Below are 27,770 nucleotides of genomic sequence, written 5' to 3' on the forward strand. Positions count from 1 at the left end.
CTCACCTTTCACTGCCCTCCTCAAATGTCCCCTCCTCGAGGCAGCCACCACCAAGGGCCCCAAGCGGCCTCTGTCCCTGCGCGTCTCACTCAGGTGTGGGGACAGGGCTCATTGATCGCCTGCGCCCTATCAGGCCAGGAGCCCCTGGAGGCAAATCACAAGTGCAACGTCCGCGGGGGTCCTGGGTGCCCCGTGTCGCTGCGCCACTCAGGCCTGGCCCGTGGGGCTCAGGAACCGAGTAATTACTACATGAAGGATCAGATGGCCTCTGGGGCCACACAGGCCAATTCCGGCTCATCGCTGAAGAACTGACCCTTCATCGCCTGGGTCCCAGAGACCCTGTCCCACTGTCATCCCCAGGCCCTCCATCCCCTTCCTGAGGGCAGAGAGAGAGAGCACAAGCAGGAGCGGGGGAGGGACAGAGACAGAGAGGGAGGCACAGAATCCGAAGCAGGCTCCAGGCTCCGAGCTGTCAGCACAGAACACGACGTGGGGCTCGCACTCACGAACCGTGAGATCATGACCCGAGCTGAAAACAGACGTTTAACCCACTGAGCCACCCACGCGCCCCAACGTGCACTTCTTAAGGCCCTTATTCATGTCTTCATGCCTCTTCTCAGGTCGGCACTTGGTAGGCCCTTGGAACACAGAGTTGCTACCCAGATCCTGGCCCTGCCCGCGAGGGGCTCCTCCTGTGGTCTGGGGGACAGGGGCAGACCCCGACACCCACAGCATGTGCTCTGCTGGAGGTGACACAGGCAGTGTGGAGCCCAGAGGAGGCCCTGGAACAGCGCTGTCCCGCTGACATAGAGTATGAGCTACGGGTGTGGTTTCCACTTTTCCTGTAGCCACGTTTTTTTGTAAAAGGAGAAAGAAACTGGCAAAGTTAACTTTAATAATATGTTTACATAATCTGATACACCAAAATACTGTTATTTCAACATGTCTGGCATGGGTTTTTGTTTGTTTGTTTCTTTGTTTTAAGTATTTATTTTTGAGGGGTGCCTGGGTGGCTCAGTTGGTTGAGCGACCGACTCTTGATTTTGATCATGATCAAACTCAGGTCATGATCTCATGGTTCGTGAGTTTGAGCCCCGCGTCGGGCTCTGTGCTGACAGTGTGAAGCCTGCTTGGGATTCTCTCTCTCTCTCTCTCTCTCTCTCTCTCTCTGTCTCTCCCTTGTCCCCACTCCCCGCCTTTCTCTACTCCTCCCCCACTTGCACTCTCTCTGTCTTAAAAAAATTTTTTTATTTTTGAGATGGGGTGGGCAGAAAGTGAGGGGGACAGGATCCAGATTGGGCTCTGTGCTGACAGCAGAGAGCCCAGTGTGGGACTCTAACTCACACACCGCAAGACCACGACCTGAGCTGAATTCAGACACTCAGTTGACTGAGCCACCCAGGCACCCCAATATATTTTTTAATTTTTTTAATGTTTATTTATTTCTGAGAGAGAGAGAGAGAGACAGAACATGAGCAGGGGAGGGGCAGAGAGAGAGGGAGACACAGAATCCGAAGCAGGCTCCAGGCTCCAGGCTCCAAGCTGTCAGCACAGAGCCTGACACAGGGCTCGAACTCATGAACTGTAAGATCACAACCCGAGCCGAAGTCGGACGCCCAACCGACTGAACCACCCAGGCGCCCCGATATTGTTAAATTTTCAATGAAATATTTTACGTTCTTTCCCCCCCCCAGTCTTCCAGATCCAGTGTGTTTTTGCCACTTTAACCCCATCTCAGTTCGGAACAGCCACGTTTCAGGTGATCAAGAGCTGCCCGGCTGGGAGCTCCCGTATTGGACAGCGCAGCTCAGGGCCCGCTAAGCGATGCTCATAATCTGAAGTGGGAGCCAAGGTTAGACAGTAAATATAAATAAAATAGTTACCTGGTGTGAAATGTGCTTAGGGAAGACTTTTATTTTTAACGGTGGAAACAAGTATAAAGCATTGGCTGTGTTTTTTTGTGTCTTTGTTTTTGTTTTCAAATGTATTTATTTATTTCGAGAGACAGGGAGAGAGAGGATCCCAAGCAGGCCCCGCGCTGTCAGCACAGAGCCCGAAGTGGGGCTCGAAGTCCCGAGCCGTGAGATCATGACCTGAGCCAAAATCAAGAGTTGGTCGCTTAACCGACTGAGCCACCCAGGTGCCCCAAGGCGTTGTCTTTAAAAAAGTGGTCAGAGAAGGGCTCTTGGAGGAGGTGACAAGAGCTGAGACCCAGCTGACAAGGAGCTAATGGGAGAGATGGGCCGGGCAAAGGGTGCAGCACACGCAAGGCCCCTGAGAGAGGAGGGAACGTGGGAGGCCGTGGGTGGAACACAGTGAGGTGGTGAGGGGTGACGTTGGTGGGGTGGCCGGGGCAGGGCCACAGGGCTTGGTAGCCATGGGGTGGAGTCCCCCCAGCAGGAGGCCGGGAGGCCAGGAAGGAGGCCGGTACAGTGATTCGGGTCTGGGTGCGGTGGTCGTGGCGGGGGTCCCGCTGTTCTGTAGGTCAAGCCAAAGGGATGTGGCGACGGCTTGAGTGAAATGCTAATGCATCCGGGTTTCTGTCTGGACGAGCCGAGTGAGCCTGTCGAGGACAAGATGGCGAAGTCTGGCTCCAGTGGGACTGGGGGACGTGGGGAGGGACGCAGCAGGCGGCAAGGGTGACCGAGAGACCTGGTCACCGTCCAGCCGGATTGCCCTGATAGAGGAGGTGCCCGAACATCGAGGAGCACGGGGAGCACAGGACCTAGCCTCTGGGGTCAGGGAAAGTCCTCTAGACTCATCCCATCCACGGATCTTATCAGAAGAGGAGGAATGTCGCAGACAAGTTGGGGAGAGGTTGGCAGCCGCGAAATGGAGGAAGTGGGTCTGTGGGGCGACAGGATGTATGGAGGGACAGGAAGGGAGTGGACGAGGTCAGCACCCACAAGTCTGGCCTTGTGACTGGGACTCAGTGGGACCTTCATGACATTGGGAACCTGGGGGAGGAGCAGGTTTTCAGGAGATGCTGAGCTCAGTGGGGATGGGGTAGGGGTGAGAGTCCTTGGGGACAGTTAGAAGGCAGCCGAACCATTCATTCATTCATTCATTCATTCATTCATTCATCCATCATATATTTCTTGCCAGGCCAGTTCTGGGGGCTGGTGGTGGAGGCATTAACCAGAGCTGTGGGTAGAGATAGGGTGAGTACAGTTCAGGGGCCACAGTGAGAGGAGGAAGGAGGGAGCAAGTCAAGGGTCACCCCAAGTTATGTGCCAGGCTTCTCCTCTGGGTTGTAAAGACCACTGAGCCATGATTCTCACCTCCGTGAAGCTCCCAGCTAGAGACGGGGCCCAGGCCTAACCTCAGCCCCAGGGCCCAAGGCCCCAGGGTGGCGAGAGTGTGCTCTTCCAGCAGGGAGGGGCCTTGCCAAGGAAAATGAGGACAGGGAGCTCAACTGTCTGCGACCTTCATCACCTGCTCTGCCTTCTCCTCCCCAGGTAAGAGCAAGGAGGCAGAGATTAAGAGAATCAATAAGGAACTGGCCAATATCCGCTCTAAGTTCAAAGGTAGGCTGGTGGCCTGGACTCCTAGGGCTGGGAGAGGGGCTGGAGGCCTGGGTCTGAGGGAGGAAGGGATTGGGGACTGGGATACTTGGGACTCGTAGGCATGATCCTTCCTCATTCTGCCTCCCCTTTCCTCCTTCCTCTGGCCCTAGGGGACAAAGCCTTGGACGGCTACAGTAAGAAAAAGTATGTGTGTAAACTGCTGTTCATCTTCCTGCTGGGGCACGACATTGACTTTGGGCACATGGAAGCTGTGAACCTGCTCAGCTCCAACAAGTACACGGAGAAGCAAATAGTGAGTCCGGGTGGGGAGGGGCTGGGAGCCTGGACTTCTGGGTCTGAGGGAGGAGGGAGCTGGGAGTCTGGATTCCTGGGTCTGAGGGAGGAGGGAACTAGGAGTACAGACCCCAGGATGGGAGGGTTGGGGTCTAGGACCAAGTAGCCACAAGGCTCTCAGCCCCCCACCTCCTTCCTCACCCAGGGTTACCTGTTCATCTCGGTTCTGGTGAACTCAAACTCCGAGCTGATCCGGCTCATCAATAACGCCATCAAGAATGACCTGGCCAGCCGTAACCCGACCTTCATGTGCCTGGCCCTGCATTGCATCGCCAACGTGGGCAGCCGTGAGATGGGCGAGGCCTTTGCCGCTGACATCCCACGCATCCTGGTGGCTGGGTGAGGCACTGGGGACCCAGGAGGGGTGGGGTTTGGGATGGAATAGATAAGGTCCAGCCAAGTTTGAGGGTCAGAGAGGTTGTATCACCTGCCCAAGGTCTCCTAGCCAGGATGTGGGGGTAATGGCGGGCTTAGATCCTAGTGGCAGCCCCACGGTTCTCTCTCTTCATCTCACCAAGCCAACTCAATGGTGTGAAGCGACCTCCCCAACAAAGCCAGTGGGGTGTCTGTCTGATTAAGTGACCTTTAATAGGTAGCATAGAAGAGGTCGCAACCGGAAGTTATGTTGGTGACAGCCCTCCAGGACTTCTGCTTCTTCATTCATTCATTTAACACACATCCGCCAAGCAGCTACTGTGCGCAAAGTGTCATGTTGATCGCAAGGGATACAGTCGTGACCAGAAATGGACACGGTCATCGCCCTCTCAGGCATTCATGGTCCAGAGTGGGAAATAAACTTTCATTGAATAATTGCAGGATGAACCATATACTTCCTCTCGGAACCATGCTGTGGGGCACGGGAGCCCATAAGGACATTTAGGTGGGCGCCTGACCTAGTCCGGGGGATGAGGGAGAGCTTCCCAGAGGAAGCGGCATCAGGCTGACACCTGGGCACGGAGGAATGGTTGGCCGTGGAAGGGGGAAAGGCATGAGATGAGGAGCACTGGGGTAGGCCTGTGCGATCATCCTGAGGCTGGAGGTCACTCATCAAATGTTTTTTGAGGGCCTTCAATATGCTGGCACTGTTGTGGGTGTGGGGAGGCAGGAGGGAGAAGAGAGGACTGTTGTGCCCACCCTCAGGAAGCTTACATCTAGGGAGGGTACCCAAAGAGCAAATACATACGTAAAAAAGTAAGATGAGTTCGGATAGTGATAAACGCTGTGAAGAAAACAAAAGTGGGTAGTGGGCAACAGGGGTCGTGGGGGCAGCAAGGGTGGTGGCGGAAGCTGCTTAAATAGACTCATCAGGGAGGGTCTATCCAAGGAGCTGACGCAATTTGAGACCAGAATGGTGAGAAGATAGTTATTTTAAAATGTTGGAGAATGTCCAAAGCAAAAGGAGCAGCAAGTGCAAAGGCCCTGAGGCATGAGCTGTCTGCATTCAAGGAACCAAGAGGCAGTCTCTGTGGCCAGAGTGCAGCGAACAAGAGAGAGAGGGGAGTTTGGATTTTATTCTAATTGAAATGGAAGGCAGTTGGTTTGTTTTAAGTAAGCACATGACATGATTGTCTTTGTAATTTTATTTTGTTTTTTAATTTTTTTAAGTTTGTTTATTTTTTATTTATTTATTTTTTTAAAGGTTTTTTTTTTAACGTTTTATTTATTTTTGAGACAGAGAGAGACAGAGCATGAACAGGGGAGGGTCAGCGAGAGGGAGATACAGAATCTGAAACAGGCTCCAGGCTCTGAGCTGTCAGCACAGAGCCCGACACGGGGCTCGAACTCACAGACCACGAGATCATGACCTGAGCCGAAGTCGGCCGCTTAACCGACTGAGCCACCCAGGCGCCCCATTTGTTTATTTTTTAAAGGAGAGAGACACAGAGCGTGAGCGGGGAAGGGGCAGGGAGAAAGAAGGAGACACAGACTCTGAAGCAGGCTCTAGGCTCCAAGTTGTCAGCACAGAGCCCAACACGGGGCTTGAACCCACAAACTGCGAGATCGTGACCTGAGCCGAAGTTGGACGCTTAACCGAGTGAGCCACCCAGGCGCCCCTGTAATTTTATTATTTTTTTAAGTTTATTTATTTTGAAAGAGACAGAGACAGGGCGAGTGGGGGAAGGGCAGAAAGAAGGAGAGAGAGAATCCCAAGCAGGTTCCGTGCTGCCAGCACAGAGCCTGACACAGGGCTCAAATCCACGAAACCGTGAGATCATGACCTGAGCTGAAATCTACAATCGGATGCTTAACCGACTGAGCCACCCAGGTGCCCCTGGCTTTGTACTTTTAAAAGATCACCCAGCTTGGTATGGGAGAAGGTACAATGTGTATTTCTAGTAGGAGGTGGACTATATTCCTGACTGATGCTCTTGCTGAAACCCAACTATCAATGTTGGATAAAAGAAGAAAGGAAATATTCTTCAGCGTATTCAGAGCTAGTGAGAAAACGAGGAGCATACAGGCCACAAGCTAAGAAGGGCCTGGCACCTGGGAAAATGAGCAGAGTGCCAAAGCCAGAGTTTGCTTGGAGGGTGAACCTAGATATTGGTTTTGGGGCCCTGCGGCCTCTGGGAACAGGATACAAAGCTTGTCTGAGGAGAAGCTCCAGAGGCCACACTTCAAAGTGAGGGTGACCTAGAAATAAATCCCCTCGGGGACTATCAGCAAAATTACCTGTTTCGAACCTTGGCACGGAGCAGCCCACACACTGGTTTTCAGCCTGATTTTCCCCTACCTGGGCTTTCCACAAGTTCTGAAGCCAAACTTTAAAGTGATTTAAGCTGGTAGTAGCTGAGGCCTGACATAAGCAAACCAGCCTTTTCTGGAGAAGCCCGCCTTCACCACAGATGAAGCTCCCAGTTAACATGAGTAACACACAATCGAAAATCACTAAACACAGGCCGTACAACACCATGAGGGAGAACCAGCAGAAAGGAAGCTGAAAATAATAATCAAATTGGAATATTCACATATAATGTAACATAAATATGTTTCATATGTTTCAGTAAATAAGAAAACAGTTGAAAAATGGAAGTGCAAGCAGATCTGAAAAAGAAATGGAGAGTATTATTTAAGTGGTCTGGTTTAGCAGCCGGGTAGACAGAGCCAACGTAGATTTAGTAAACAGGCAGTAGAAATGATGAAATTCACCAGCATGCAGCCCAGAGAAACGAAGAGATGGAAAATTTAGAGAGAGAGGTTAAGAGTCATGGAAGATGGGGCGCTTGGATGGCTCAGTCGGTTAAGCGTCCAACTTTTGATTTCAACTCAGGTTGTGATCTCACGGTTCAGGAGTTCAAGCCCTGCATCTGGCTCTGCGCTAACAGTGGGGAGCCTGCTCGGGATTTTCTCTCTCTCTCTCTCTCTCTCTCTCTCTCTCTGCCCCTCCTCAGCTTGCTCTCTCTCTCTTTCAAAATAAACACATAAACATTAAAAAAAAAAAAGAGTCATGGAAGATAGAGAAGGTCTAACAATGCCATCTAGAGCTCTAGCAAGAGAGAAGGAAGAGAAGGTGACAGGGCCGTTGTTTGAACGGGTAACGGCTGAGAATGTCCCAGAAACAGTGAAAGAGGCCAATCCTCGGCATCAAGCAGCTCAAGAAACCACAAGCAGTACTAGAGACTGGGGGCGGGGGGTGGTAGCGGGGAGACCACTGAGGTGTCTGTTGCCGTCCAGGTCAGAACTGCCGGGGGCTGGCTATGTTCGGGAAGTGACGCTGACGGGACGGGTTACGTGGGGGTAGGAAAGAGAGAGGATGAGGGTGAACAGGTGTGCGGATGACCAAGACTGGGGAGGAGCAGGGACTCTAGAGGCAGGACCTGAGCCAGGTTTGGCCACGTGGGACGTGAGGTGCCTATTGGCCATCTGGGCCGAGATGTCCGGTGGGCGACTGGATGGCGGGGACTCGAGGCTGGAGCGCGAGTGTGGGAGAGCCGTGCACGGAGCACTAAAAATGGCACGCGGGCCACACACAGCCTCTCCACGGTTCAAGTCGCTACGTTAGACAAAGGAAGAACATAAACGCATGAAACTTATTTTAATATTTTAATTTAACCCAGTCACTCTAAAATATTTTCACGTTGACCTTGGATCAGCATGAAAATTATCCATGTAACCGTTCGTGTCATCACCACCTGTAAGCGTGATGCACGCACACGCACACACGTTGTGTTTCTGCTCGGGTTCTCCTCGCTTCCTGTGTCCAGCAGCCACACGTTGCTGGGGCCACCGTACGGGACAGCGCAGGATGGACAGTAATTAAAGCCACGGCCAGTTGAAGCGCCTCAGGGAAGACATGAGAGGGGACGAGGAGTGACCTAAGGCTAAGCCCCGGGGCAGCCCAGCCGGTCGAGGTCTGGCCAGGGAGATGGGAGGAGAATGTAGAACGGGCCATAGGACGGGATTAGAAGAACCCTTCGCATGGGACGGAGTGGTCAGTGGTGACAGATGCCGTTTTCGGTTTCTTTAAGATGAGGACAGGCAGGCACCATTGGCTTGGGTGAGACACAAATTGCCGGCTACCCCAACGGGGAGAGCTTGGTGCCTGTGAGGGCCGAGAAGGAGGCCAGTGTGACAGACTCGTGAGCAGAGGCGATGTCCTAGTTGCCCACCAGGGAATGGATGCTGGGGGCTTGTGCTGCGTCAGAGTCAGCGGCCAGGCCGGGGATGTCTGAGTGCTCGGCTGGTCTCTCTCGACTCCCGAAGCTTGGCCTTGGCGGTGACAGGAGCACAGGGGAATATATTTTTTTAGGTAGATTTTTTTTTTTTTTAATTGAAGATCAAATCCACATCACACCCAGTTCACTGTTTCAACTATTTGAAAGCATGCAGTTCGGTGGGTTTTAGGATATTCACAATGTTGTGCAACCACGACCACTCTCTTAATTCCAGAACGTTTCTTTAACCCCGGGAAGAAGCCCCATACCTGTTAGCCGTCACTCCCCATTGCCTTTGCCCCTCGCTCCAGGCGACCACTCATCTGCTTTCTGTTGTGCTGGATTTGCCCACTCCGGACATTTCAGATAAACAGAAGCGCCCAACACATGGCCTTTTGTGTCTGGCTTTTTTCACTTGGCATAATGTTTTCGTGGTTCCCCCATGTTGTATGAAGCTGTGGTTCTTTCCTTTCTGTGGCCCAGTAGTGATATTCGGCTGTATTCATCCATCAGAAAGTTTCCACCTTTTTTTTTTTTTTTTGGACTATTACGAATAATGTACACATGCATAGTGTGAACTTTGTTTTCAGTTGGTAGATGCCTGGGTGCAGGATTGCTGGGTCATGTAGTATCACAGCTTTTTTAAAAAAGAAAGGCGGGGGCGCCTGGGTGGCTCAGTCGGTTGAGTGTCCGACTCTTGATTTCAGCTCAGGTGATCCCAGGGGTCTTGGGATCAAACCCTGCGTCGGGCTCCGAGCTGAGCCTGGAGGCTGCTTGGGATTTTCTCTCTCTCTCTCTGTCCCTCTGCCCTGCTCACGCATGTGCTCTCTCTCTCAAAAAAAAAAAAAAAAAAAAAAAAGAAAGGAAACAAAAAAAAAGAAACAGTTACGGTAGAATTCCTTCCATATCCTTCACACCTGCTCCACTTTTCCCTACCTCCCTGTGCCCTGAATTTGATGGTCATAATTCCCACATCCCCCTTGTCCTTTTATACCTGGGCACACACCCCTACATTACGCAGTTTTCAGCTTTACCTAACTAGTCGCACCGTCTGTCTTCACGTTAACCAAGGTGATAAATAGCCCTTATTCCTCCATTTGGTGTGCGGCTGGACGTTCCCTTCCCTGTATCTGGAGGTGATGGTAGAGGTCACCTCCCTCGAGAGCTCTGATGAGGGTTCCTGTGTAGAAACACCTAGAACAAAACATGGCCTGGGCTCAGGGCTCCTGACACATGGGCTGTAACAATGGTAAAAAGGTCATTAATGGAGCACCACTGGGACGGACCTTCTGCCAGTTTTGGTTTTAGTTTGATGACTGTCAGTCGGTGAACGTTCTCGAGCCATCACCTTGAACACGCGTGTGCGCCCTTCCCCAGGGTGGGTGTCCAGGAGCATATCGCCGGGCCTGGTCCGCATCACTCCCAGGGCACGTGGGCCAGGGGCGCCCACCACCTGTCCCACCCCACCCCCACCCGCTGTACTCCTTTCCTGAGGGCCCGTCCCCGTGTCTGCACCCCCGGCCTGGCCGGCACGCACACGTCTGCCTGTCTGATGGGAGCATACAGAACTGCTCTGTCGCCGCAGTTCGTGTTTCTACTGCTCGTCCTGGGAGAGGTCTTTGCACCTGACCTTCGACTGGTGGAGGGACTTCCCTTGGTGCCCTCGGCCCGGGCTTTGGTTGAATCCTCTCCGGGAGAGCTGCACGTCGAGGCGGCCGCCCGGGCGCTCAGAACAGCTCCCGCGCCCCCTCTGTGCTCCAGGCCATGCCAGCTGCTGGTCCACGGTGCCGTTTCTCCATTCCCCAGCCCATCAGAGAGGGTCAGAGGCTTGTCCCGGAGCCGCGCCCCACAAGTCAGGACCTCGAGCACACATATCTGGCCCCGGTTCCTCGGTTTGTCATAAGGAGGAGATGGACGCCTGGGTGGCTCAGTCGGCAGAGCGTTTGACTTCGGCTCGGGTCATGGTCTTGTAGTTCTGTGCGGCTGGGGTCGCACTCACCTCCCCCCGCCAAACTGTGCCCCTGCAGGGACAGCATGGACAGCGTGAAACAGAGCGCGGCCCTGTGCCTGCTGCGACTCTACAAGGCCTCGCCTGACTTAGTGCCCATGGGCGAGTGGACGGCCCGCGTGGTGCACCTGCTCAACGACCAGCACATGGTGAGGCCCCCGCCCGCTCACCGGGAGACCCTTCTGCCTTGGACGCTCACGTAGAAGCCCAGGGAGTTCCGCCTCTGCCCTGATTCCCACCTGGACGCCCAGGGACACCCACCTCTGTCCCTGCCTTTACTCAGGCACCCAGAGATCTTGGTCCAGTGTCCTTAGTACCTGTCACCCACCCAAGTGTCCAGAAACCCCCACGTCGATCCCTGATTACCCCCCCTGACTGCCCAGGGATCCTGTCCAGCGTCCCCCACACCCATCACCCCCCCGGCCCTTGAGCCTCTGCTTTCAGATCCACAGCCTGGACACTTATCCCCAGTCTGACCCTCCCCACCGCCCCCCAGCTCTGACCTGCCATTTGTCTGTCTCTGCAGGGTGTGGTCACGGCTGCTGTCAGCCTCATCACCTGTCTCTGCAAGAAGAACCCGGACGACTTTAAGACCTGCATCTCCCTGGCCGTGTCTCGCCTGAGCCGGGTGGGTGTGGTCTTGGCGCTGGCTGCAGGGAGGTGGCCTTCCCTGGAGGCTCTCTGTCCCCTGGAGCCCCTCTCTCGTCCCCCTTCTCCCGGAGCGGCAGCCCCACCCAGTGGTGATGAACTCAGGCTCTGAACTAGGTTCATCCTGGCTCGGCCACTTCCAGAGAGGCTTCACCTCTCTGGGCCTCATGTCCCCAGTCTGTTCAATGGGGACACTCCCGGTGCCCACCTCACAGTGTAGCTGCTGTCCGTCTATATGGTGTTAGTATGAGCACCCGGGAGGTGAGAACAGCTCTCCGGATTCCCACCCCACCCCCCGCCCTCCTGTCTCTTACTTTCTCCTACTTCTCTTTCTCCTACATCTCCCTTCCTCTCTTTCCTTCTGCTTCTCTTACCACCTTCGCCCATGTCCTGGGAACATGCCCTGAGGCCTCCTGTGGGGACACAGATGAGTCAGCCTGAGCCCTGTCCTGTTCGGGGGGGAGGGGCACGCGGTAGGGCCGACAGTGTCCCAGATTTTCACAGGAGTGATCTGTGCTGTCACGGAGGTAGTGCAGGGCACTGTAGACCCCCAGAGGAGACACTTAACCCAGCCTGGCACTCTAGGAAGGCTTCCCGGGAGAGGTGATCCCTGAACTGAGACTTGGAGTGAATATGAACATTTCCTGGGCAGGTAAGGGGAGGCCTGGATTCTCAAGCAAAGAGAACAAACACACCAGCTCATTCAGTTGCTTTGTCATTCATTGACCATACATCTGAATACTCCTGTGTGCCAGGCTGGTCCGGGAGACACCTACAGTGACACTCGGGTCAGGGCATATACCATCATGGCAGTGGCACAGAGCATGGTGGGAATGCTTCCTGGAGGAGGGGTGAGCAGGAGTTTGCCATAAGGAGAAGTCCCACACCCTTCTACTCATTCCCCACCTATTCCCCGAGCCTTTCTTTCTTTCTTTTTTTTTAATGTTTGTTTATTTTTGAGAGAGAGAAGCAGGGGAAGGGCAGGGTGTGGGGGGGAGAGAATCCCAAGCAGGCTCCACGCTGTCAGCCCTTGGAGCAAGGAGCTCACGGGAGGGAATTGGATCGGCAGAGACTTCCTGCCCTGCAGACGGCAGCACTGTCAAAAACTCGACAGGCACCATGCTAACTAATTCGGATGTAAATTTTTAAAAAATTAAAAATTAAATTAAAAAAAAAAATCGGCGAGCACCGCAGCCGAGGTCGTCCCTCGCTGTGTGCCCCCTGGATTCCTCCCTCCCCTCCCCCAGCCTCAGATTCCTGCCCCCCTGGGGAAGGCAGTGTCACTCTGCCCCGCCCTTCCCTGTCCGGGCCTCACCCCCTCTTCCCGCCCCCAGATCGTCTCCTCGGCCTCCACCGACCTCCAGGACTATACCTACTACTTCGTCCCGGCGCCCTGGCTCTCGGTGAAGCTTCTGCGTCTGCTGCAGTGCTACCCACCGCCAGGTACCGCCGAGCCCACCTGGCCGGGGATCCGGAGCCTCTGACCTGGCCAGGGGCGGGGGGCTATCAGGGTTTCTGCGAGGCTCCGGTGGGGGGGGGGGGGGCAACCCAAAGAATCAGACAGATCACGGCGTGTGTTGATCTGCTGTGGGCTGGGGTCCCTGGGAAGCCACGCTTGTGCTCTAGCCCTGTAACGTAGGAGCTGTTGTCACACCCATTTTAGTGAGGGGGAGACCGAGGCTTGGGAAGGAGGGGGTCCTTGCCCAAGGTCACCCAGCAGATCAGGGGGTGATTCCAGGCAGTGCCGTCTGGATTAGCATAGCTCTGTCAGAGGTGTCCATGACCTTGTTGCTCGAGGTCAAGCCATGGTGTGGATGTTGCGCCCTTAGCAAGCCAGGTAAGGCACCGGGGGTGTCTATGTGCTCCCGACAGAGCCGGTGAGGGGGAGCCATCCCTGCAATACGCAAACAGGGAAACAGGTTTGGAGAGGCAACATCACCTTTCCAGGCCCAGGCCGTGACTAAGGGGCAGAGCCTGACTGCACCCTCTCGCTGTAAATCCCTCACTCCGCCATACGGGCCAGGGCTTCCCCTGAGCTCCCATATCCTCAGCTGTGTCACTTCACGGAGCAGTTTTGAGGGACCCTGTGCTGAGGTGCTCAGAACATAGTAGGTGACCGATAAACCAGTTCCCTTCCGTTCGGCCAGGGTACCGAGCACCTGCTGTGGCCAGGGACCGATGTGCGGCCCTGAATCTTCACAGCCAACCGTACGCATGAGCACATATCTGCGAACGCCTGGCCGTGTGTGTGAGTCTGCGTGTGTCTGCACGTCTGTGTGCGTACATGCACACGCTAATGGACTATATGATGTAAGTGACACCAGAGGCCCCTCCCAGGCTGTGAAAGCCAGTGATGAATTTTATCATGTGGTCCTGGGGAAGTCTCGGGCCCTTTCTGGGCCTCTTTCTCATCCTGGAAGGAAGAGCTCAGGCAGATCTCTAGGCTCCCTTCCATCCCAGGAGCCCTGCCTCATCATTTTGGGGTGTGCCCAGAGCATGCACCTCACCTACTCTCACCCTCTCTGCATTGTAGGCATTTCATCCATGACTCTGAGCAAATGGTGCGCAGAGAGACTGAGGGGCCGTCTCCCGTTTACTTACAAGAAATTTTTTTAAATTCATTCATTTGTTGTGAGAGAGAGACTGAGACAGCGTGAGTCAGGGGAGGGGTAGAGAGAGAGCAGCGCAGAGCCCGATGTGGAGCTTGAACTCACGAACCGTGAGATCATGACCTGAGCTGAAAGCAAGAGTCGGACACTTAAGTGACTGAGCCACCCAGGCGCCCCTATTTACAAGAAATTTTTTTAACGACGCATTATGAGAAAGTTTCCAGGATACAGACAAGTAGAGCGTCCCCGTCACCTGGACTTGACATTTTGCTGTACACTTGCTCTCATTTTGCTAATTTTTTTCTTAAATATTTAAGTCAGTTACAGACATCATGATGTTTTTACCTTTAAGTATTTGTTATGCATTGCTACAAACTGTAGCATTTTTATTCACAGCAGTAATTCTGTGGTCACGCTTAAAGCTAACAGTGGCTCCCCAGTGGCCTCGAGGCCACCACAGATTTCCCTAATTTTCCCCAACATAGCAATCACAGTCTGTTCAGACTAGGATCCAATCAAGATACAAGCCCTGAGGGAGGCCTGGCTGGCTCAGTCGGTGAAGCACGCGACTCTTGATCTCAGGGTTGTGGGTTCGAGCCCCACGTTGGGCATAGAGGTTACTTAAAAATTTAAAAAGAAAAAAGAAAAAGAGACAAGTATCAGATTTAATTATTTCTCATAAATCTGTCTTAAATCTGTAAGGAATTGTCCCTTTATTCTGTGACCCTGGCTTTCACCCCAATTTTTTATTATGAAAAACTTCAAACATGAAGAGAACTTGTGAGAACAGAGTAGTGCACGCCTAAGCCCCGCCCCAGACCCAGCAGAGACCGTTAACACTGCTCTTCACGCCCTCGTTGGCTTTGTTCTCTCAAACACCCGCTTGCTCAGTTACTTGACGTAAGTTGCACACATCACAACGCTCCCCTCCCCCAAGTCCACCTGTACACATTTCCTAAGACCGAGAACACAGCGCAAAACCACAGTGCCCCTGTCGCACCTGGGAAGATTCAGAATCTCTTCACAGTGTCGACTGGCTGTCCAGGCACCATGCCAACCACCCTCGTCCACAGCTTTGTTTGTGTGGCTTAAAGAAAAAAAAAAAATACAGTACAATCTAGGACCACGGCTTAAATTTCATCAGGTCTTTGTCCCTGTTTGTGGACTGGAAATAGCCCCCCACCCCCCACCCCCTCGCTCCCTGTTTTTGAAGAAGCCGGGAGGGTTTTGCCTTGAAAGGGTGTCCCGCATTCTGGATTTGGCCATAGCTGCCTCGTGTCCTGTTTTTTGTTCCTCTGCCCCATGAGCCGCCTGAGACATTTGGGCGCAACAATTTTCGCTGGAACGCTTGACAGCTGGTCTTGTGTGTTTGGTTATTTAATTTTTGTTAATGTTTGTGTATTTTTGAGAGAGAGAGAGCACAAGCTGGGAAGGGGCAGAGAGAGAGGGGACAGGATCAGAAGCAGGCTCTGTGCTGACAGGGCAGTGACAGCCTGATGTGGGGCTCGAACTCACGAGCCGTGAGATCTTGACCTGAGCCGAAGTCAGACGCATAACTGACTGAGCCCCCTGGTGGGCGCCCCTTGCCGGCTGTTCTATCCACGTGGTGCTGCCTCGCATTCCACAGAATGGCAGTTATGGGTGTTTGTATGGACTTCCGGTCGGCGTCTGTCTGTCTCAGGTGCTCAGACCGCTCCTTGGGGAGACCCAGGTTTCATGGTGTCTCCCAGGATGGTTTCTGGAGACTTCTTTGTTCTGTGAGAAGCCTGAAGGGTGTCGGTGCTGCAGAAGGGGAAACTGAGGCTCACCGGGGTGGGTGTCAGCACAGAGCAGGACAAGAGCCCGGGTCTGGAGTCGTGTCTTCTGCTGCCTTGCTGCCACACACACCCCCTGCCCCCCGGTCACCTGGAGACCAAGGATGAGCTTGAGGGAGCAGAGACCCCAGGCCACGGCTGCAGGGCCCACACTTCCAGTGGAAGATGAGCGCCGTGGGGTGGCTGCTGCTGAGCCGACAGCTCAGCCCGGGACGTGCCCTCCGTTTCCCCAGAGGATGCTGCCGTGAAGGGACGGCTGGTGGAGTGTCTGGAGACCGTGCTCAACAAGGCCCAGGAGCCGCCCAAGTCCAAGAAGGTCCAGCACTCCAACGCCAAGAACGCCATCCTCTTCGAGACCATTAGCCTCATCATCCACTACGACAGGTGCCTGCCTGGGGGCTGGGGCCCTAGACTCCTGCGTCCTAGGAGGACGGGTCTGGGGGTCGTGACTTCTATGTAAGAGGACGATGAAGCCATCCAGATTGGTGCGGGATCCCCTCCTGGAAAGCAGAATTCCCGAGTCTCTTCATGTGGGCCCAACGCCCAGATGTCTGCATCACCAGAGGGGCCATGACGGGGATGGAGGGCGAGAGTTAAGATCCAGGTCCTGAGGGTGATGTGGGATGGGTCAGCTGGGCCCAGGTCCTCCAGCCTCTCATGTGCCCCCACCTCGCCCCGTCTCTGTTGTGCTCTCGCTGGCAGTGAGCCCAACCTCCTGGTGCGAGCCTGCAACCAGCTGGGCCAGTTCCTGCAGCACCGGGAGACCAACCTCCGCTACCTGGCCCTGGAGAGCATGTGCACGCTGGCCAGCTCCGAGTTCTCCCACGAGGCGGTCAAGACCCACATCGACACGGTCATCAATGCCCTCAAGGTATGACACGTCGGAGCTGGCCTGGATCTCTGCTCCCGGGGAGGGGCGCGGGGCTCGGAGGCCGTCGTGGAGCCTGGACCGTCCCCCACCTGCTCTCCTCCCTCAGACGGAGCGGGACGTCAGTGTGCGACAACGGGCGGCCGACCTCCTCTATGCCATGTGCGACCGGAGCAACGCCAAGCAGATCGTGTCGGAGATGCTTCGGTACCTGGAGACGGCCGACTACGCCATCCGCGAAGAGATCGTAAGTTCGGGGAGGAGCTGGGCACCCGGGGCCCACGGAGGAGGGGGCTGAGGTTCGGGACTCCTGGGGTCTCCAGCCCGGGACAGCGGTGAGCCCGGGTGCGGTCATTCCACACTTTGCCCCGCGGGGACACGCGTGCGCGTGCACACCCTCACACGGCCTCCCTCCCTGGACGGCAGGTCCTGAAGGTGGCCATCCTGGCGGAGAAGTACGCAGTAGACTACAGCTGGTACGTGGACACCATCCTCAACCTCATCCGCATCGCGGGCGACTACGTGAGTGAGGAGGTGTGGTACCGCGTGCTGCAGATCGTCACCAACCGCGATGACGTCCAGGGCTACGCGGCCAAGACCGTCTTTGAGGTCGGCACCCCCCCCCACCCGCACCGCGGGATGCCGAGGCAGAGGCAGGACAGCCGGGGCTGAGGGACCAGCCATCCCCGGGCCACCATCCTGCTTCATCCTCCTCAGAGCAGTGCCGTGGCCTCCCTGGGCCACCGGCAGGCCCCGGAGGCCAGTGTGGGGGTCGGCGGGGTGTCGTGTGCGGGCCACCCAGCGTGTGTGTGGTCACTGATCTCCGGGTCCTGACAGGTTCTCACTCCCTCGGCCCGAGAAGGGCGGGATGCATGCCGTCCGAGATACCACGGGGGGGGGGGGGGGGGGGCAGTCACATGACCGGTCTGTGCCTCAGTTTTCCTATTACACCCCCACCCCCACACATACCCACACATCATAGCAGGGTGAGAGTTCCACAGGTTCATAGGAGTCCGGCGCCCCAAGCAGCCCTGAGTCTGGGTGCCTGCTCGTCGCTGTCGTCACCCGCCCCGTCCCTGCCTTTGCAGGCGCTCCAGGCCCCAGCCTGCCACGAGAACATGGTGAAGGTCGGCGGCTACATCCTCGGGGAGTTTGGGAATCTGATTGCTGGGGACCCCCGCTCCAGGTGAGAGGAGGGGTGAGCACCCGGCACTTCGAGGAGTCCGGGGCTCAGGGGACCCGAAGAGTCTCAGGGTCAGTGGCGACGGGGCCTCCAGGAGCCTCTGGGACAGGGTGTCTCGTGATGGCCGCCGCCGGGGTGGCCTCTGAGGGGGGCAGCAGGGCCCCGGGCGGGGAGGGGCGCACCTGCTGACGCGCCCCGCTCCCCGCAGCCCCCCGGTGCAGTTCTCTCTGCTGCACTCCAAGTTCCACCTGTGCAGCGTGGCCACGCGGGCCCTGCTGCTGTCCACCTACATCAAGTTCATCAACCTCTTCCCGGAGACCAAGGCCACCATCCAGGGCGTTCTGCGGGCGGGCTCCCAGCTGCGCAACGCTGACGTGGAGCTGCAGCAGCGCGCCGTCGAGTACCTCACGCTCAGCTCGGTGGCCAGCACGGACGTCCTGGTCAGAGCGCCGGCCCCCGCGCGCCCCTCCCGCGTCCCTGAGCCTGGGCCGCCCTCTCCTCCGCCACCGAGCCGTCCCTGACCCGCCCTCGCCCTCCCACCCCACAGGCCACGGTGCTGGAGGAGATGCCGCCCTTCCCCGAGCGCGAGTCATCCATCCTGGCCAAGCTGAAACGCAAGAAGGGCCCCGGGGCCGGCAGCGCCCTGGATGATGGCAGGAGGGACCCCAGCAGCAATGACGTCAACGGGGGCGTGGAGCCCACCCCTAGCACTGTGGTGAGTCCCTCGGCCAGCGAGGGGGGGGGCGGGGCCTGCCGGGCACTGCCCATTCTCACCTCCACCTGCACCTTCCCTGCAGTCAACGCCCTCGCCCTCCGCCGACCTCCTGGGGCTGCGGGCAGCCCCTCCCCCAGCCGCACCCCCAGCGACCTCGGGTGCAGGGAACCTCCTGGTGGACGTCTTCTCCGACGGCCCGGCTGCCCAGCCCAGCCTGGGGCCCACGCCCGAGGAGGCCTTCCTCAGGTACTACCTGCCTGGGCCCCGGGCCGCCCCTTTTCCTTCTGCCCCCTCACAGCCCCCTCCTCCCTCCCTGTCCCTGTGCCTCTGTCGCCCTGGCTGCCACTTCCCCGGGCCTCCTCTCTCCCTCTGGCCACTCTGTACTCTTGGCTGACCCTGGCCACACTGTGTCGTCCTTCCCCATAGCCATGTCTCAGCCTGCTTTTCCTTCTCTCTTTCCCTCCTCCCTCTTTCTGTCTCCGGCCCTCTGCTGCCTCTCTGGGATTGGCTGCCTGCCACGCCTGTCTTCTCTTGTCTGCTCTGGGATTGGATGGCCCAGCGAGCTGGAGCCGCCTGCCCCTGAGAGCCCCATGGCTTTGCTGGCTGACCCAGCTCCAGCTGCTGAGTAAGGGGTGGCCTCAGGGTTGGGGGGCAGATTTGCGGCCCCTGGGAGGGATAGGGGACTTCGAGCCCTTATCAAGGGGTTCCTGATGAGCTGCAGAGGCCCGGATTTGGAGGGGAGTGAAAGCCGGGGTCCTCTGATACGGGGGCAGGGGTGGGGGCACACACCAGTGTTCTGTTCCCATGAGAGACAATCACCAGTCTGATTCTGGGGTCCTTTGGGGGGAATCTCGTTATGTGGATTCTGGGGTTCTATCCTTTTGGGGGCTCCTGTCTCTCACCTTTAGCACTGGGTCTTCTCCTCTAGCCCCCCAGCCCCTTCCCATCTCACTGCTTTCTCCACCTTGCAGCCCAGGTCCTGAGGACATCGGCCCGCCCATCCCAGAAGCGGATGAGCTGCTGAATAAGTGAGTCAGGGGAGGGCTCAGGGAGGGGAGTGGGGACAGGTGGGGAGCACGGGGAAGGGCCTCGTCGACAGGCACTCCTGGCCTCCTGAGCTGCCCGCCACCCCACCCAGGTTCGTGTGCAAGAACAATGGGGTCCTGTTTGAGAACCAGCTGCTGCAGATTGGAGTCAAGTCCGAGTTCCGGCAGAACTTGGGTGTGTCTGGTGCTGGGGGCGGGGTGGTTGGGCTGTGGGGATGGGGTTTCGGTGACCCCTGGGCCTGGGTGGTACCTGGAGAGGAGGCTGAAGGACCTCAGATGGAACCCTGCCCCTCCCCACCCTGCGCAGGCCGCATGTATCTGTTCTATGGCAACAAGACATCTGTGCAGTTCCAGAACTTCTCGCCCACTGTCGTCCACCCCGGCGACCTCCAGACTCATATCCTTCCGGCCTGGCCCAGCCCCCTCCCCTGAGCCTGGCCCCTCCAGGCCTGACTTCCTGGCCACTGGGAAGCAGATGGACCCAGGTCCAGAGCCCTGTTCGGTCGTCTTACTTGAAAGCCTAAGCACCTGGTTACTTTGAGGCTTAGTGTCTGTGATACCGGGGCGGGCCTCTTCTCCCCAGGACAGCCTGCAGACAGGGAAGCGATGGGATAGGTATGCCTCAGCTTGTCTCTGTCAGGCCTCTTTGACCATGTCCTCCAAGGAGCTCCACACCCATGATTCCAGTACCTCCTGTGCCCAAGAGCCAGGCCTGGGGGTCTCGATGCTGACCAGAGCCCTCTTGTGTCACCTGAGCCCGTCACTTTGCCTCTGTGAGCCTTCCTGTCCCCTTCTCATAGTGCTGTTTTGAAGATCGGTGTTGTTGGAAAACTCTGGAAGGGTGGCTGGCATAAAGGAAAGGGTCAGTCCCCTCTCCTTTCTCTGATAGTGGTTTTCACGCCCATGAAACTACAGGGGTTAGACCCCAAAGCTATGAGGACCTTTTCAGTCCGTTGCCTCATGCATCGATGTTTCCAGAGAACTCCCGTAGGCTCAGCTCTGTGCTGGGCATGGGGGGAGGGGAAGGGCGAGAGACGCGTAAGACCCCATCCTTGCCAACTTGAAGGGAGACGTGGTAACGCTGCCGGTTTTTTGTGTACCTACCATGTGCCAGACACACTGATAAGTGCTTGTCCTGGATTATTTCATTGAATGCTGAGGACACTGTCCATTTTGCAGATGAGGCTTAGGAGGTAAAGTTGCTTGCCCATAGTCACTGAGGTGGTAAGATCCAGGATTCAAACTCAGGTCAGCCATCACAGCCCCGGAAGGGCTTCCACCCCGGTAGGGTGCGACATGCCATAATGGAGGTCGCTGAGCCCATGGTAGAAAGCCAGAGTAGGCACCCAGGCGGTGGTCGAAGGTCTCACTTAGGAGGGACTTTGGGCCTTGTGGTATGAGTCCTGGATGGCGGGACCAGCTCCTCAGAGGCCTGCAGGCTGGGGCCGCGGGGAAAGTTCAGAACCATCAGGGGTTCATGGCCACGACCGCCGGGGCCGCCGCCTCTTTCCGGCTTCCTTGACCACAGGCGGGCACAGCTGGCGGTGCAGACCAAGCGCGTGGCCGCGCAGGTGGACGGCGGGGCGCAGGTGCAGCAGGTGCTCAACATCGAGTGTCTGCGGGACTTCCTGACGCCCCCGCTCCTATCCGTGCGCTTCCGGTGAGTCTGAGTCTGGCAGGGCACTGCCGAGCAAGCGGGCACGGTCTCCTGGATGGGGGCGGGGCCTGATGGAGCCCTCCTTGCGACCCCTCCCTCTAGGTACGGGGGCGCCCCCCAGTCCCTCACCCTGAAGCTCCCCGTGACCATCAACAAGTTCTTCCAGCCCACAGAGATGGCGGCCCAGGACTTCTTCCAGCGCTGGAAGCAGCTGAGCCTGTGAGCAGCGGGGGGCGGAGCCACAGCCACATCTGGGGAGGGGGTGGGGCCTTGACTTGACCTGACTTTGAACTGACCTGACTTGAACTTCCTCCCCCCCCCCCCATCCCCAGCCCCCAACAGGAGGCTCAGAAAATCTTCAAAGCCAACCACCCCATGGATGCGGAAGTCACTAAGGCAAAAGTGAGTGACAACTGAGCAAGACAGGAGAGGGGCCCCTAATTCGGATCTGGGGAACCGTGCCCATTTTTCTGTGCCTCTGTTTTCCCCTCTGTAAAGCGGGGCCGGTTCCCACTGGCAAGGGTTTTGGGGAACTGGCTCACTACGGCCTGGTTGCTGCCGGATCGGCACCCTCTGATGGCTCCCCTTCTCTCGCCCCAGCTCTTGGGGTTTGGCTCTGCTCTCCTGGACAATGTGGACCCGAACCCCGAGAACTTCGTGGGGGCTGGAATCATCCAAACGAAAGCCCTGCAGGTGGGCTGTCTGCTCCGACTGGAGCCCAATGCCCAGGCTCAGGTGAGTGGTGGTCTGGGAGGCGTCCACCCCCTGCCTGGTTGTACGTTCTCTGTGTCCCGGTGTTCTCTATGCGCCGTCTTCTTCTCCCCTTCCCTCCTGATTTTCACCTCTCCGCATCTCCCCCCTTCTGGTTCTGGCTTTTGACCTTTCACCCTCTACCTCCTGTGTCGCTTCCATTCCTGCCTCTCGTCCCTTCGGTCACCTTTCTGATCCCTTTGCCCCTTTTCTCTTGTCTCCCTTATATCCTCCTCTCCCGGGCTCTCCGACCCCTCTGCCTCCTCCCTGAGTCCACGCCATCATGTCCCCCACCCAGATGTACCGGCTGACCCTGCGCACGAGCAAGGAACCCGTCTCCCGTCACCTGTGTGAGCTGCTGGCCCAGCAGTTCTGAGCCCTGGACTCTGCCCCCGGGGATGTGGCCGGCGCCGGGCAGCCCCTAGGACTGAGGCAGCTTTGGTGGATGGGGCAGGGAGGGGACCTCCATTGGTGACAGGGAAGACCCCAGGGGTGGGGGGATGCCTGGGACCTTCCTCCGGCCTTTTGTATTTTTATTTTTGTTCATCTGCTGCTGTTTACATTCTGGGGGGTAAGGGGGAGCCCCCTCCCTCCCTTTCCCCCCTAAGCACAGAGGGGAGAGGGGCCAGGGAAGCGGGCGCCTCCTCCCCTCCCACCCCACCCCATCGTAGCCCCTCCCGCCCCCTCCCCGTCCAGGGGCTGTGTATTATTGTGAGCGAATAAACAGAGAGACGCTAACAGCCGTGTCTGTGTTCATGGCTCAGGCCGAGGGGTCAGAGGAGCGGGGTGAGGGCGTGGAGAGTGTGGGTGGCCAAGCTCCGCAGCCCATGGGTGGGGCTCTGGGCGGACACCAGCAGCAGCAACCGCCGTGGCCCCAACTGCAGGGCCACCAGCCGCCATCCTGTGCCTGGCTCCTCGGGCCCAGACACCAGGTAGCAGGCTCTCGGCACCTGGGGCCTCTGGGCTGCATCCTCCACCTTGTCCTCTGGTGTCCCCGGCTCTGGAGGAAGGACAGGAAGGGCCAAGGTGACCAGTGGGGCCTGGGCAACTAGAACGCCAACCCGCAGGAGCGACGCCACATCCCGGGCCTAAATTCGACTTCTGATGGGTGGGGGCCTCATGGCTCCAGCCGGCTGTCCGTTGACTGAAGAAGGCCATGGAGTTCACCGCCCCCCCTTCTTCCCAGCCAGCCGACGCCCCCTCTTCCCTGGGGATACTGTGTGCAGCTCCGGACAAGCCGCTTAGCAATACAGACCACAGACACACAGGTCACCCCTACCCGGTACCAGGCATGGGGCTCCCTTCTAACCCTACCGAGGACCCCGCCCCACTTGACAGCGGGAAGTGGGGGGGGGGGGGAGGGACAGACCTCTGTCCCTCCCAAGTAGAGCCCTTTACCATCTTGCTGCATTCATCGGGATCTTCACTGGGGTTGTAGAATCATCCTAGGTCCCTTCCTTTGTCTCTGTAGGGCCTCGTGGGTTGCAAGACAACTTTCCCTTCCTAATCCAGGCTCCGCGGGATCCCCCCCACCCCCGGTGGGGGGGGGGGGCAAAAACTGCAGACAAAGCCTGTACTTTGAGCCGTTCAGTGGTGCGTGTGGGTATGGGAACCAGGCTGCCTCTGTGTGAACGCTGGCTCTCTGCTGCTTATCAGCTGAGCCTCTGTTTCCTCATCTGTACTATGGGAATGAGGATGTAACAGGCGCTATCCCTCACCTATGAGGATGAAGTGAATCATTACGTACATAAGCCCTCGGCAAGAGATTCAGTGTCGGTGTTAACTACCAGGATTGCCCAGTAGATTCTGCAGTCTGGAGGCTGGGACCTCCCTGCCCCTCCCCATCAGTGTGGATGCCCCGTCCTCCCCGCTGTGATCTGAGACTCGCTGTCCCGCAGTGTGCGAAGGAGGCACTTTCGGCCGCTGACCTGGTGGGAAGTGCGTGGCGGTGACCAACGAGTAGAAGGAGCGGAGGAGGCGCCTGCGCTGCTCAGGAGAAGGCTCTGGAGGGAGAAGAGAGACCAGGTGACCGAGAGTTCCTCCACGGCCCACGCCCCTCCTAGCCCCGCCCTCGCCAGTCACCTTGATCCCCAGAGGGCTCCACGGTGAAGAGGCAACGTTTCAATTCCAGGTGGAGGAGCAGCAGCCTGCGAGAAAGGGGGTGTCACGGGCCGGGGAAGAGGGGATGAGGGCCCCCCAACCCACGCGCCCGACCAAACCCTACCCGAGGACGTCCACGTGCAGGGGGAAGCCAGCGGGCAGCGCTCGGGGTCCCAGCGGCACGCAGGTCCGCAGCGGGTCTAGCACTGGCTGCCACCAGCGGTCCAGAAGCTGAGGCAGGGCCGGTGGGCGAGATCAGGGGCGGGCACTAGAGGAGGGGGCGTGGGCAGAGAAGAGAGGAGGGGCCCACGAGGGCGGAGGACAGAGGGGGCCAAGGAGGGGGATGAGAGCGAAAGAGGGACGGGGCTGGCGTGACGGCGATTGGAACGCAGGCCACAGGAGGCGGGGCCTACAGGAGGGGCAGGGCTGACGGAGAGCGGGTCCAGTGCAGAGAGAGCGCCGGCCGGGCGCGGTGGTGAGGGGGCACAGGGGCCCGCGGCAGAGGGTGTAACGGGGAAAAAGCGGGGACACGCCCGGATTCACCTGTGGATCCAGCTGGCTGAGGGGAGGGCGCGGCCCGCAGAGCAGACACAGCTCCAAGCCCGGCAGCAGCGTCAGGGTCAGAAGCCGGTGCGGGACCTGAAGCGGGGCGCGGGATGGGCCGGCCGGAGCCCCGCCCCTCCCCACCGAAGCCCCGCCCCCTCACGTCTCGGCCCCTTCGTCCCTTCTAGCTCGCCCACCGCAGGCGCAGAGCCCCCGCAACTCACCGTGGGACTCCCGTGTGGCAGGTACACCGGGTAGTCGCGAGCGGCCTGAGGCGGCAAGGACCCCACCAGCCAGGGGAGCAGCACGGCCTCCGGCGTCCCCAGCCGCCACCAGCTCTCTGTTGCTGCGACCACCCGGCCCGACACGACCAGGCTGCCAAAGGCCGTGCCTGCTGCCTCAGCGAACCCGGAGAGGGCTTCCTGGATAAGGCAGGCAGGCCGAGTCAGGAGTCAGGGGACACAAGCAGGGGCAGCGAGGATTTTCCCAGGTGGGCCAGGGGTGTGAAGAAACTGGCATGCTCGCCTGCCTCACCCTCCCGGGGCCTGGGTTCCTTCCCCTTCACATGCAGGTACCATCCCCAAGTCACACTGTAAAGTGAGATTAAACAGGTAACGTGCCTGCTCCCTGGCCTGACAACGTGCTACTGAAGCTACCGGCTACAACAGCCCAGTGGCGGCTTATTGAAACCTACTACGTGCCAAGTAGGCGCAATCGACAGCCTACTCCAGCTCAGAGAGGTCAGGTCGCCTGCCCAGAGTCCCTCTGCTGGGAGGCGGCCATGCCAGGTGACTCAACAAGAGCCGTAGTTAAGGAAGGATAGATAGAGATCCACTGGCAAAAGGACCAGCATGTGCCAAAGCAAGGAAGTTGGGAAGCTGTTGGGATTCGTGGGACCCACGAGGCAGCTGGGCGAAGGCGGACTGTGGAGTTAGCAGAGGTCGGGGTGAGCTCGTTGGTGGGTTTCAGATCCCACAGGTCCTCAAACACCAGGCTGAGGGCATGGAAGCTGGTCCTGGGGGCGATGAGAGCCACCGGAGGGCTGTGAGCTGGGGAGGGGCGGGGTCAGCCCTGGGTGTAGAAAGACCCTTCTGGGGCCAAGTGGGGGGTTGGGGTTGGCCCAGAGGATGGGAAGAGGTTGAGGCAAAGGCCCGGGGGTAAGAGGATCAGGACTAAAGGTTCAAGGGTTCCCAGGCATCCTCAGTACCTGCAGGAGAGACACCTCTGGAGGAACCACACAGTCCACACACTGGGTCAGGTCCCCGATGCGCTCAGAGTCCCCCAGGAAACTGTCAACGAGGCGGTAACTGGCCTAGCAGAGGGGAGAAGGAAGGGGCTTAAGGACCCGGATGGCCCCCAGATCTGCCGCCTCCCCTTCAGAAAACTAGCCCCGCGGAGCCTAGCTCTGGGGTCAGATGACCAGGCCACCGCAGAGGCTGCTGGGAACTGTAGTTCCCAAGTATCAGCGACGGGGCAAGCTAACTTCCATCCTCACGTCCTGAAGCCTCACCCTCAACTCCTTCTTCAGCCTCTCTACGTTGCGGATATTGGTCAGTTCTTCAAGCCCCACAAGAAGAACCTAGAAGAAGCAAATAAGAGAGGAGGGGCTGGGGATCTGGACTCCTGGTGTGAGGGAGGAGGATACTGAGAACTCAGGTTCCTGGGTTTCGGGAAGAGGGCTAGGGAGTCTCACCATGGCCCCAAACACCATCTGGAGTAGTCTCTCCAGCCTCAGCTCCGAGGTGCCCTCCTCAGATGACAGAACAATGAGGGTGATGCTGTGAGAAAGGGGGCCAAGAAGCGAGAATGAGTCCAGGCCTCAGAAACAGGGCAGTGACTCGATCTTCTGCCGGCTACATCTTCTGCCAGCCAGCACAACCCGCTTCTTGTACAGAGAAACCCAGGGATCAGAGAGGGTAACTGGCTTGGCAAAGATTCCACAGCCAAGTAAACAGCTGGCCGTGGAGGCCATCTTCGACAGGGGCTATCATCCGGGCCCTGTGCCTGCCCCCAAGCTACCACGTGGAGACCTGTCATGGAAGTTTTTCCACACCACGGTCGTGTCCTCGGTCCTTGCAGAGCTCAGCTGCACCTCGAGATTCTGCCCAAACATGTGTACGCCATTGAGAGAGCCGATGACCGAGAACGGGAGCTGGGGAAAAGTTGGGGACATTAGACGGGAGCCCCCAAACCCCTCCACCTTGGGACCCAAGTGTCCGGGGCCCCAGCCCCCTCCTCTTTCTGGATCCCCTGGCCCCTCCTCTTCTGGGAACCAGGATTATTGGTCCATTCATTACACTCGTGGCCCTCTAACTAAACTCAACTCTGAAACTTCTCCAGACCCTACTCCCTTGCAGACCCAGAGTCCACGTGCCCAGCCCCCTTCTATTTTGGAGATCCAGGCGTCCAGGGCCCCACCTGCTGGCGGGCGGGGGCGCCGCCGCGGCTGCTTCTGCAGAACAAGGGGACTCCGCTGGAGGCCGCGAGGCAGAGCAGATGCACGGTGCCCTCCGTCCCCTCCTCGCCCATTTGGAACCCCCTCCGGTCCCCTCGTGGGGGCAGTCAGTGACCACCTTGGAACATGCCCATAGTCACGCCAAGTCGGCAGGCCGGTCGGCCATCCGAAGCCGCCAGAGGGCGAGATGGGGAGCTGATTGGCAGAGAAGTAAATTCCCGCCTTCTCCATCCAACTCAAACCCACCCTCAGTCTCTATTCCAGCACCTCCCCCAAGCCCCGTTAGGTTCTCTTCCGCCCCAGCCGGAAGTCACATACCCCTAACAAAGATGGCGCCTCTGGGGCTTGCAATGCTTCGTAGTTTCTCCCTGAAATAGTTCGGCTGACTCCATTTATTTAGAGAAGAGAATGAAGAGCCCGGCTTGAAGGTAGTGACGGCGCCCAGGCGTTGTCTAGCAAGCGTCAGGTAGGCTAGGATGTTTTACATTCTAAAGTGATAAACAGCTGTGCCCGACTCAAAGATGGTGACGATGCCGGGGCGTTGCCTAGCAACCCCGCGTTCCGTCTAATTTCCAGGCTAAGACTGTATAGAACTGTGCCCTACTCAAAGATGGCCGCATGACGAATCTCGAGCAAAGCCGAGAAAAATACCATCTCCCCCTTCCCCCTCGCTGATGGTTTGGTCCGGCGAGCGTTGCCTAGTAACCACCAAAGGAGAAGGTTGTTTTTGTTGTTGGAAAAAGAAAGACGAAATCCTTTATTTTCCAGAATCACAAAAATAATCTTATTTTTCTAATAAATTTATACACGCTAGTGTAGCACGCCGAACGTGAAAATAGCCCCCACTTTCCCGAGATAA

The 27,770-nt window shown here is 57.6% G+C and overlaps 2 protein-coding genes across 6 annotated transcripts in view; one reads left to right on the forward strand and one right to left on the reverse strand.

Annotated features, from left to right (window-relative positions):
- The window catches only part of AP2A1 (adaptor related protein complex 2 subunit alpha 1), a 30,127-nt gene extending 7,576 nt beyond the window's left edge, over positions 1 to 22,551 (forward strand). The window contains exons 2-24 of one of the 2 annotated variants that reach the window (XM_053209949.1): positions 3,459 to 3,527; positions 3,677 to 3,819; positions 4,006 to 4,199; positions 10,543 to 10,672; positions 11,050 to 11,151; positions 12,506 to 12,614; positions 15,828 to 15,978; positions 16,297 to 16,465; positions 16,572 to 16,709; positions 16,889 to 17,071; positions 17,551 to 17,648; positions 17,854 to 18,085; positions 18,193 to 18,360; positions 18,443 to 18,606; positions 18,920 to 18,985; positions 19,332 to 19,388; positions 19,499 to 19,581; positions 19,714 to 19,802; positions 20,942 to 21,066; positions 21,166 to 21,282; positions 21,396 to 21,465; positions 21,664 to 21,798; positions 22,112 to 22,551. In XM_053209949.1, the coding sequence (XP_053065924.1) occupies positions 3,459 to 3,527; positions 3,677 to 3,819; positions 4,006 to 4,199; positions 10,543 to 10,672; positions 11,050 to 11,151; positions 12,506 to 12,614; positions 15,828 to 15,978; positions 16,297 to 16,465; positions 16,572 to 16,709; positions 16,889 to 17,071; positions 17,551 to 17,648; positions 17,854 to 18,085; positions 18,193 to 18,360; positions 18,443 to 18,606; positions 18,920 to 18,985; positions 19,332 to 19,388; positions 19,499 to 19,581; positions 19,714 to 19,802; positions 20,942 to 21,066; positions 21,166 to 21,282; positions 21,396 to 21,465; positions 21,664 to 21,798; positions 22,112 to 22,189 (2,870 nt within the window). In that variant the 3' untranslated portion in view covers positions 22,190 to 22,551. The remainder of the gene's footprint in view (positions 1 to 3,458; positions 3,528 to 3,676; positions 3,820 to 4,005; positions 4,200 to 10,542; positions 10,673 to 11,049; positions 11,152 to 12,505; positions 12,615 to 15,827; positions 15,979 to 16,296; positions 16,466 to 16,571; positions 16,710 to 16,888; positions 17,072 to 17,550; positions 17,649 to 17,853; positions 18,086 to 18,192; positions 18,361 to 18,442; positions 18,607 to 18,919; positions 18,986 to 19,331; positions 19,389 to 19,498; positions 19,582 to 19,713; positions 19,803 to 20,941; positions 21,067 to 21,165; positions 21,283 to 21,395; positions 21,466 to 21,663; positions 21,799 to 22,111) is intronic. The other variant, XM_053209950.1, reaches the window with a different exon arrangement.
- Positions 22,544 to 27,379, reverse strand: FUZ (fuzzy planar cell polarity protein). Of its 4 annotated transcripts, none has more exons than XM_027038183.2 (11): positions 27,230 to 27,379; positions 26,487 to 26,608; positions 26,150 to 26,234; positions 25,967 to 26,035; positions 25,664 to 25,768; positions 24,681 to 24,878; positions 24,457 to 24,552; positions 24,038 to 24,144; positions 23,896 to 23,960; positions 23,742 to 23,816; positions 22,544 to 22,813 (listed from the first exon to the last, which is right to left on the reverse strand). In XM_027038183.2, the coding sequence occupies exons 2-11, from the start codon at positions 26,567 to 26,569 to the stop codon at positions 22,587 to 22,589; spliced, it is 1,110 nt and encodes a 369-aa protein (XP_026893984.1). In that variant the 5' UTR covers positions 26,570 to 26,608; positions 27,230 to 27,379; the 3' UTR covers positions 22,544 to 22,586. The 4 variants fall into 4 exon arrangements, with proteins under 4 accessions (XP_026893984.1, XP_026893981.1, XP_026893983.1 ...); XM_027038180.2 differs by lacking the exon at positions 27,230 to 27,379 and adding an exon at positions 26,875 to 27,193; XM_027038182.2 differs by lacking the exon at positions 27,230 to 27,379 and adding an exon at positions 27,030 to 27,187.
- Between the last annotated feature and the right edge of the window lie 391 nt (positions 27,380 to 27,770).

This window comes from Acinonyx jubatus, chromosome E2 (assembly GCF_027475565.1).
Source record: "Acinonyx jubatus isolate Ajub_Pintada_27869175 chromosome E2, VMU_Ajub_asm_v1.0, whole genome shotgun sequence".
Lineage (NCBI taxonomy): Eukaryota > Metazoa > Chordata > Mammalia > Carnivora > Felidae > Acinonyx > Acinonyx jubatus.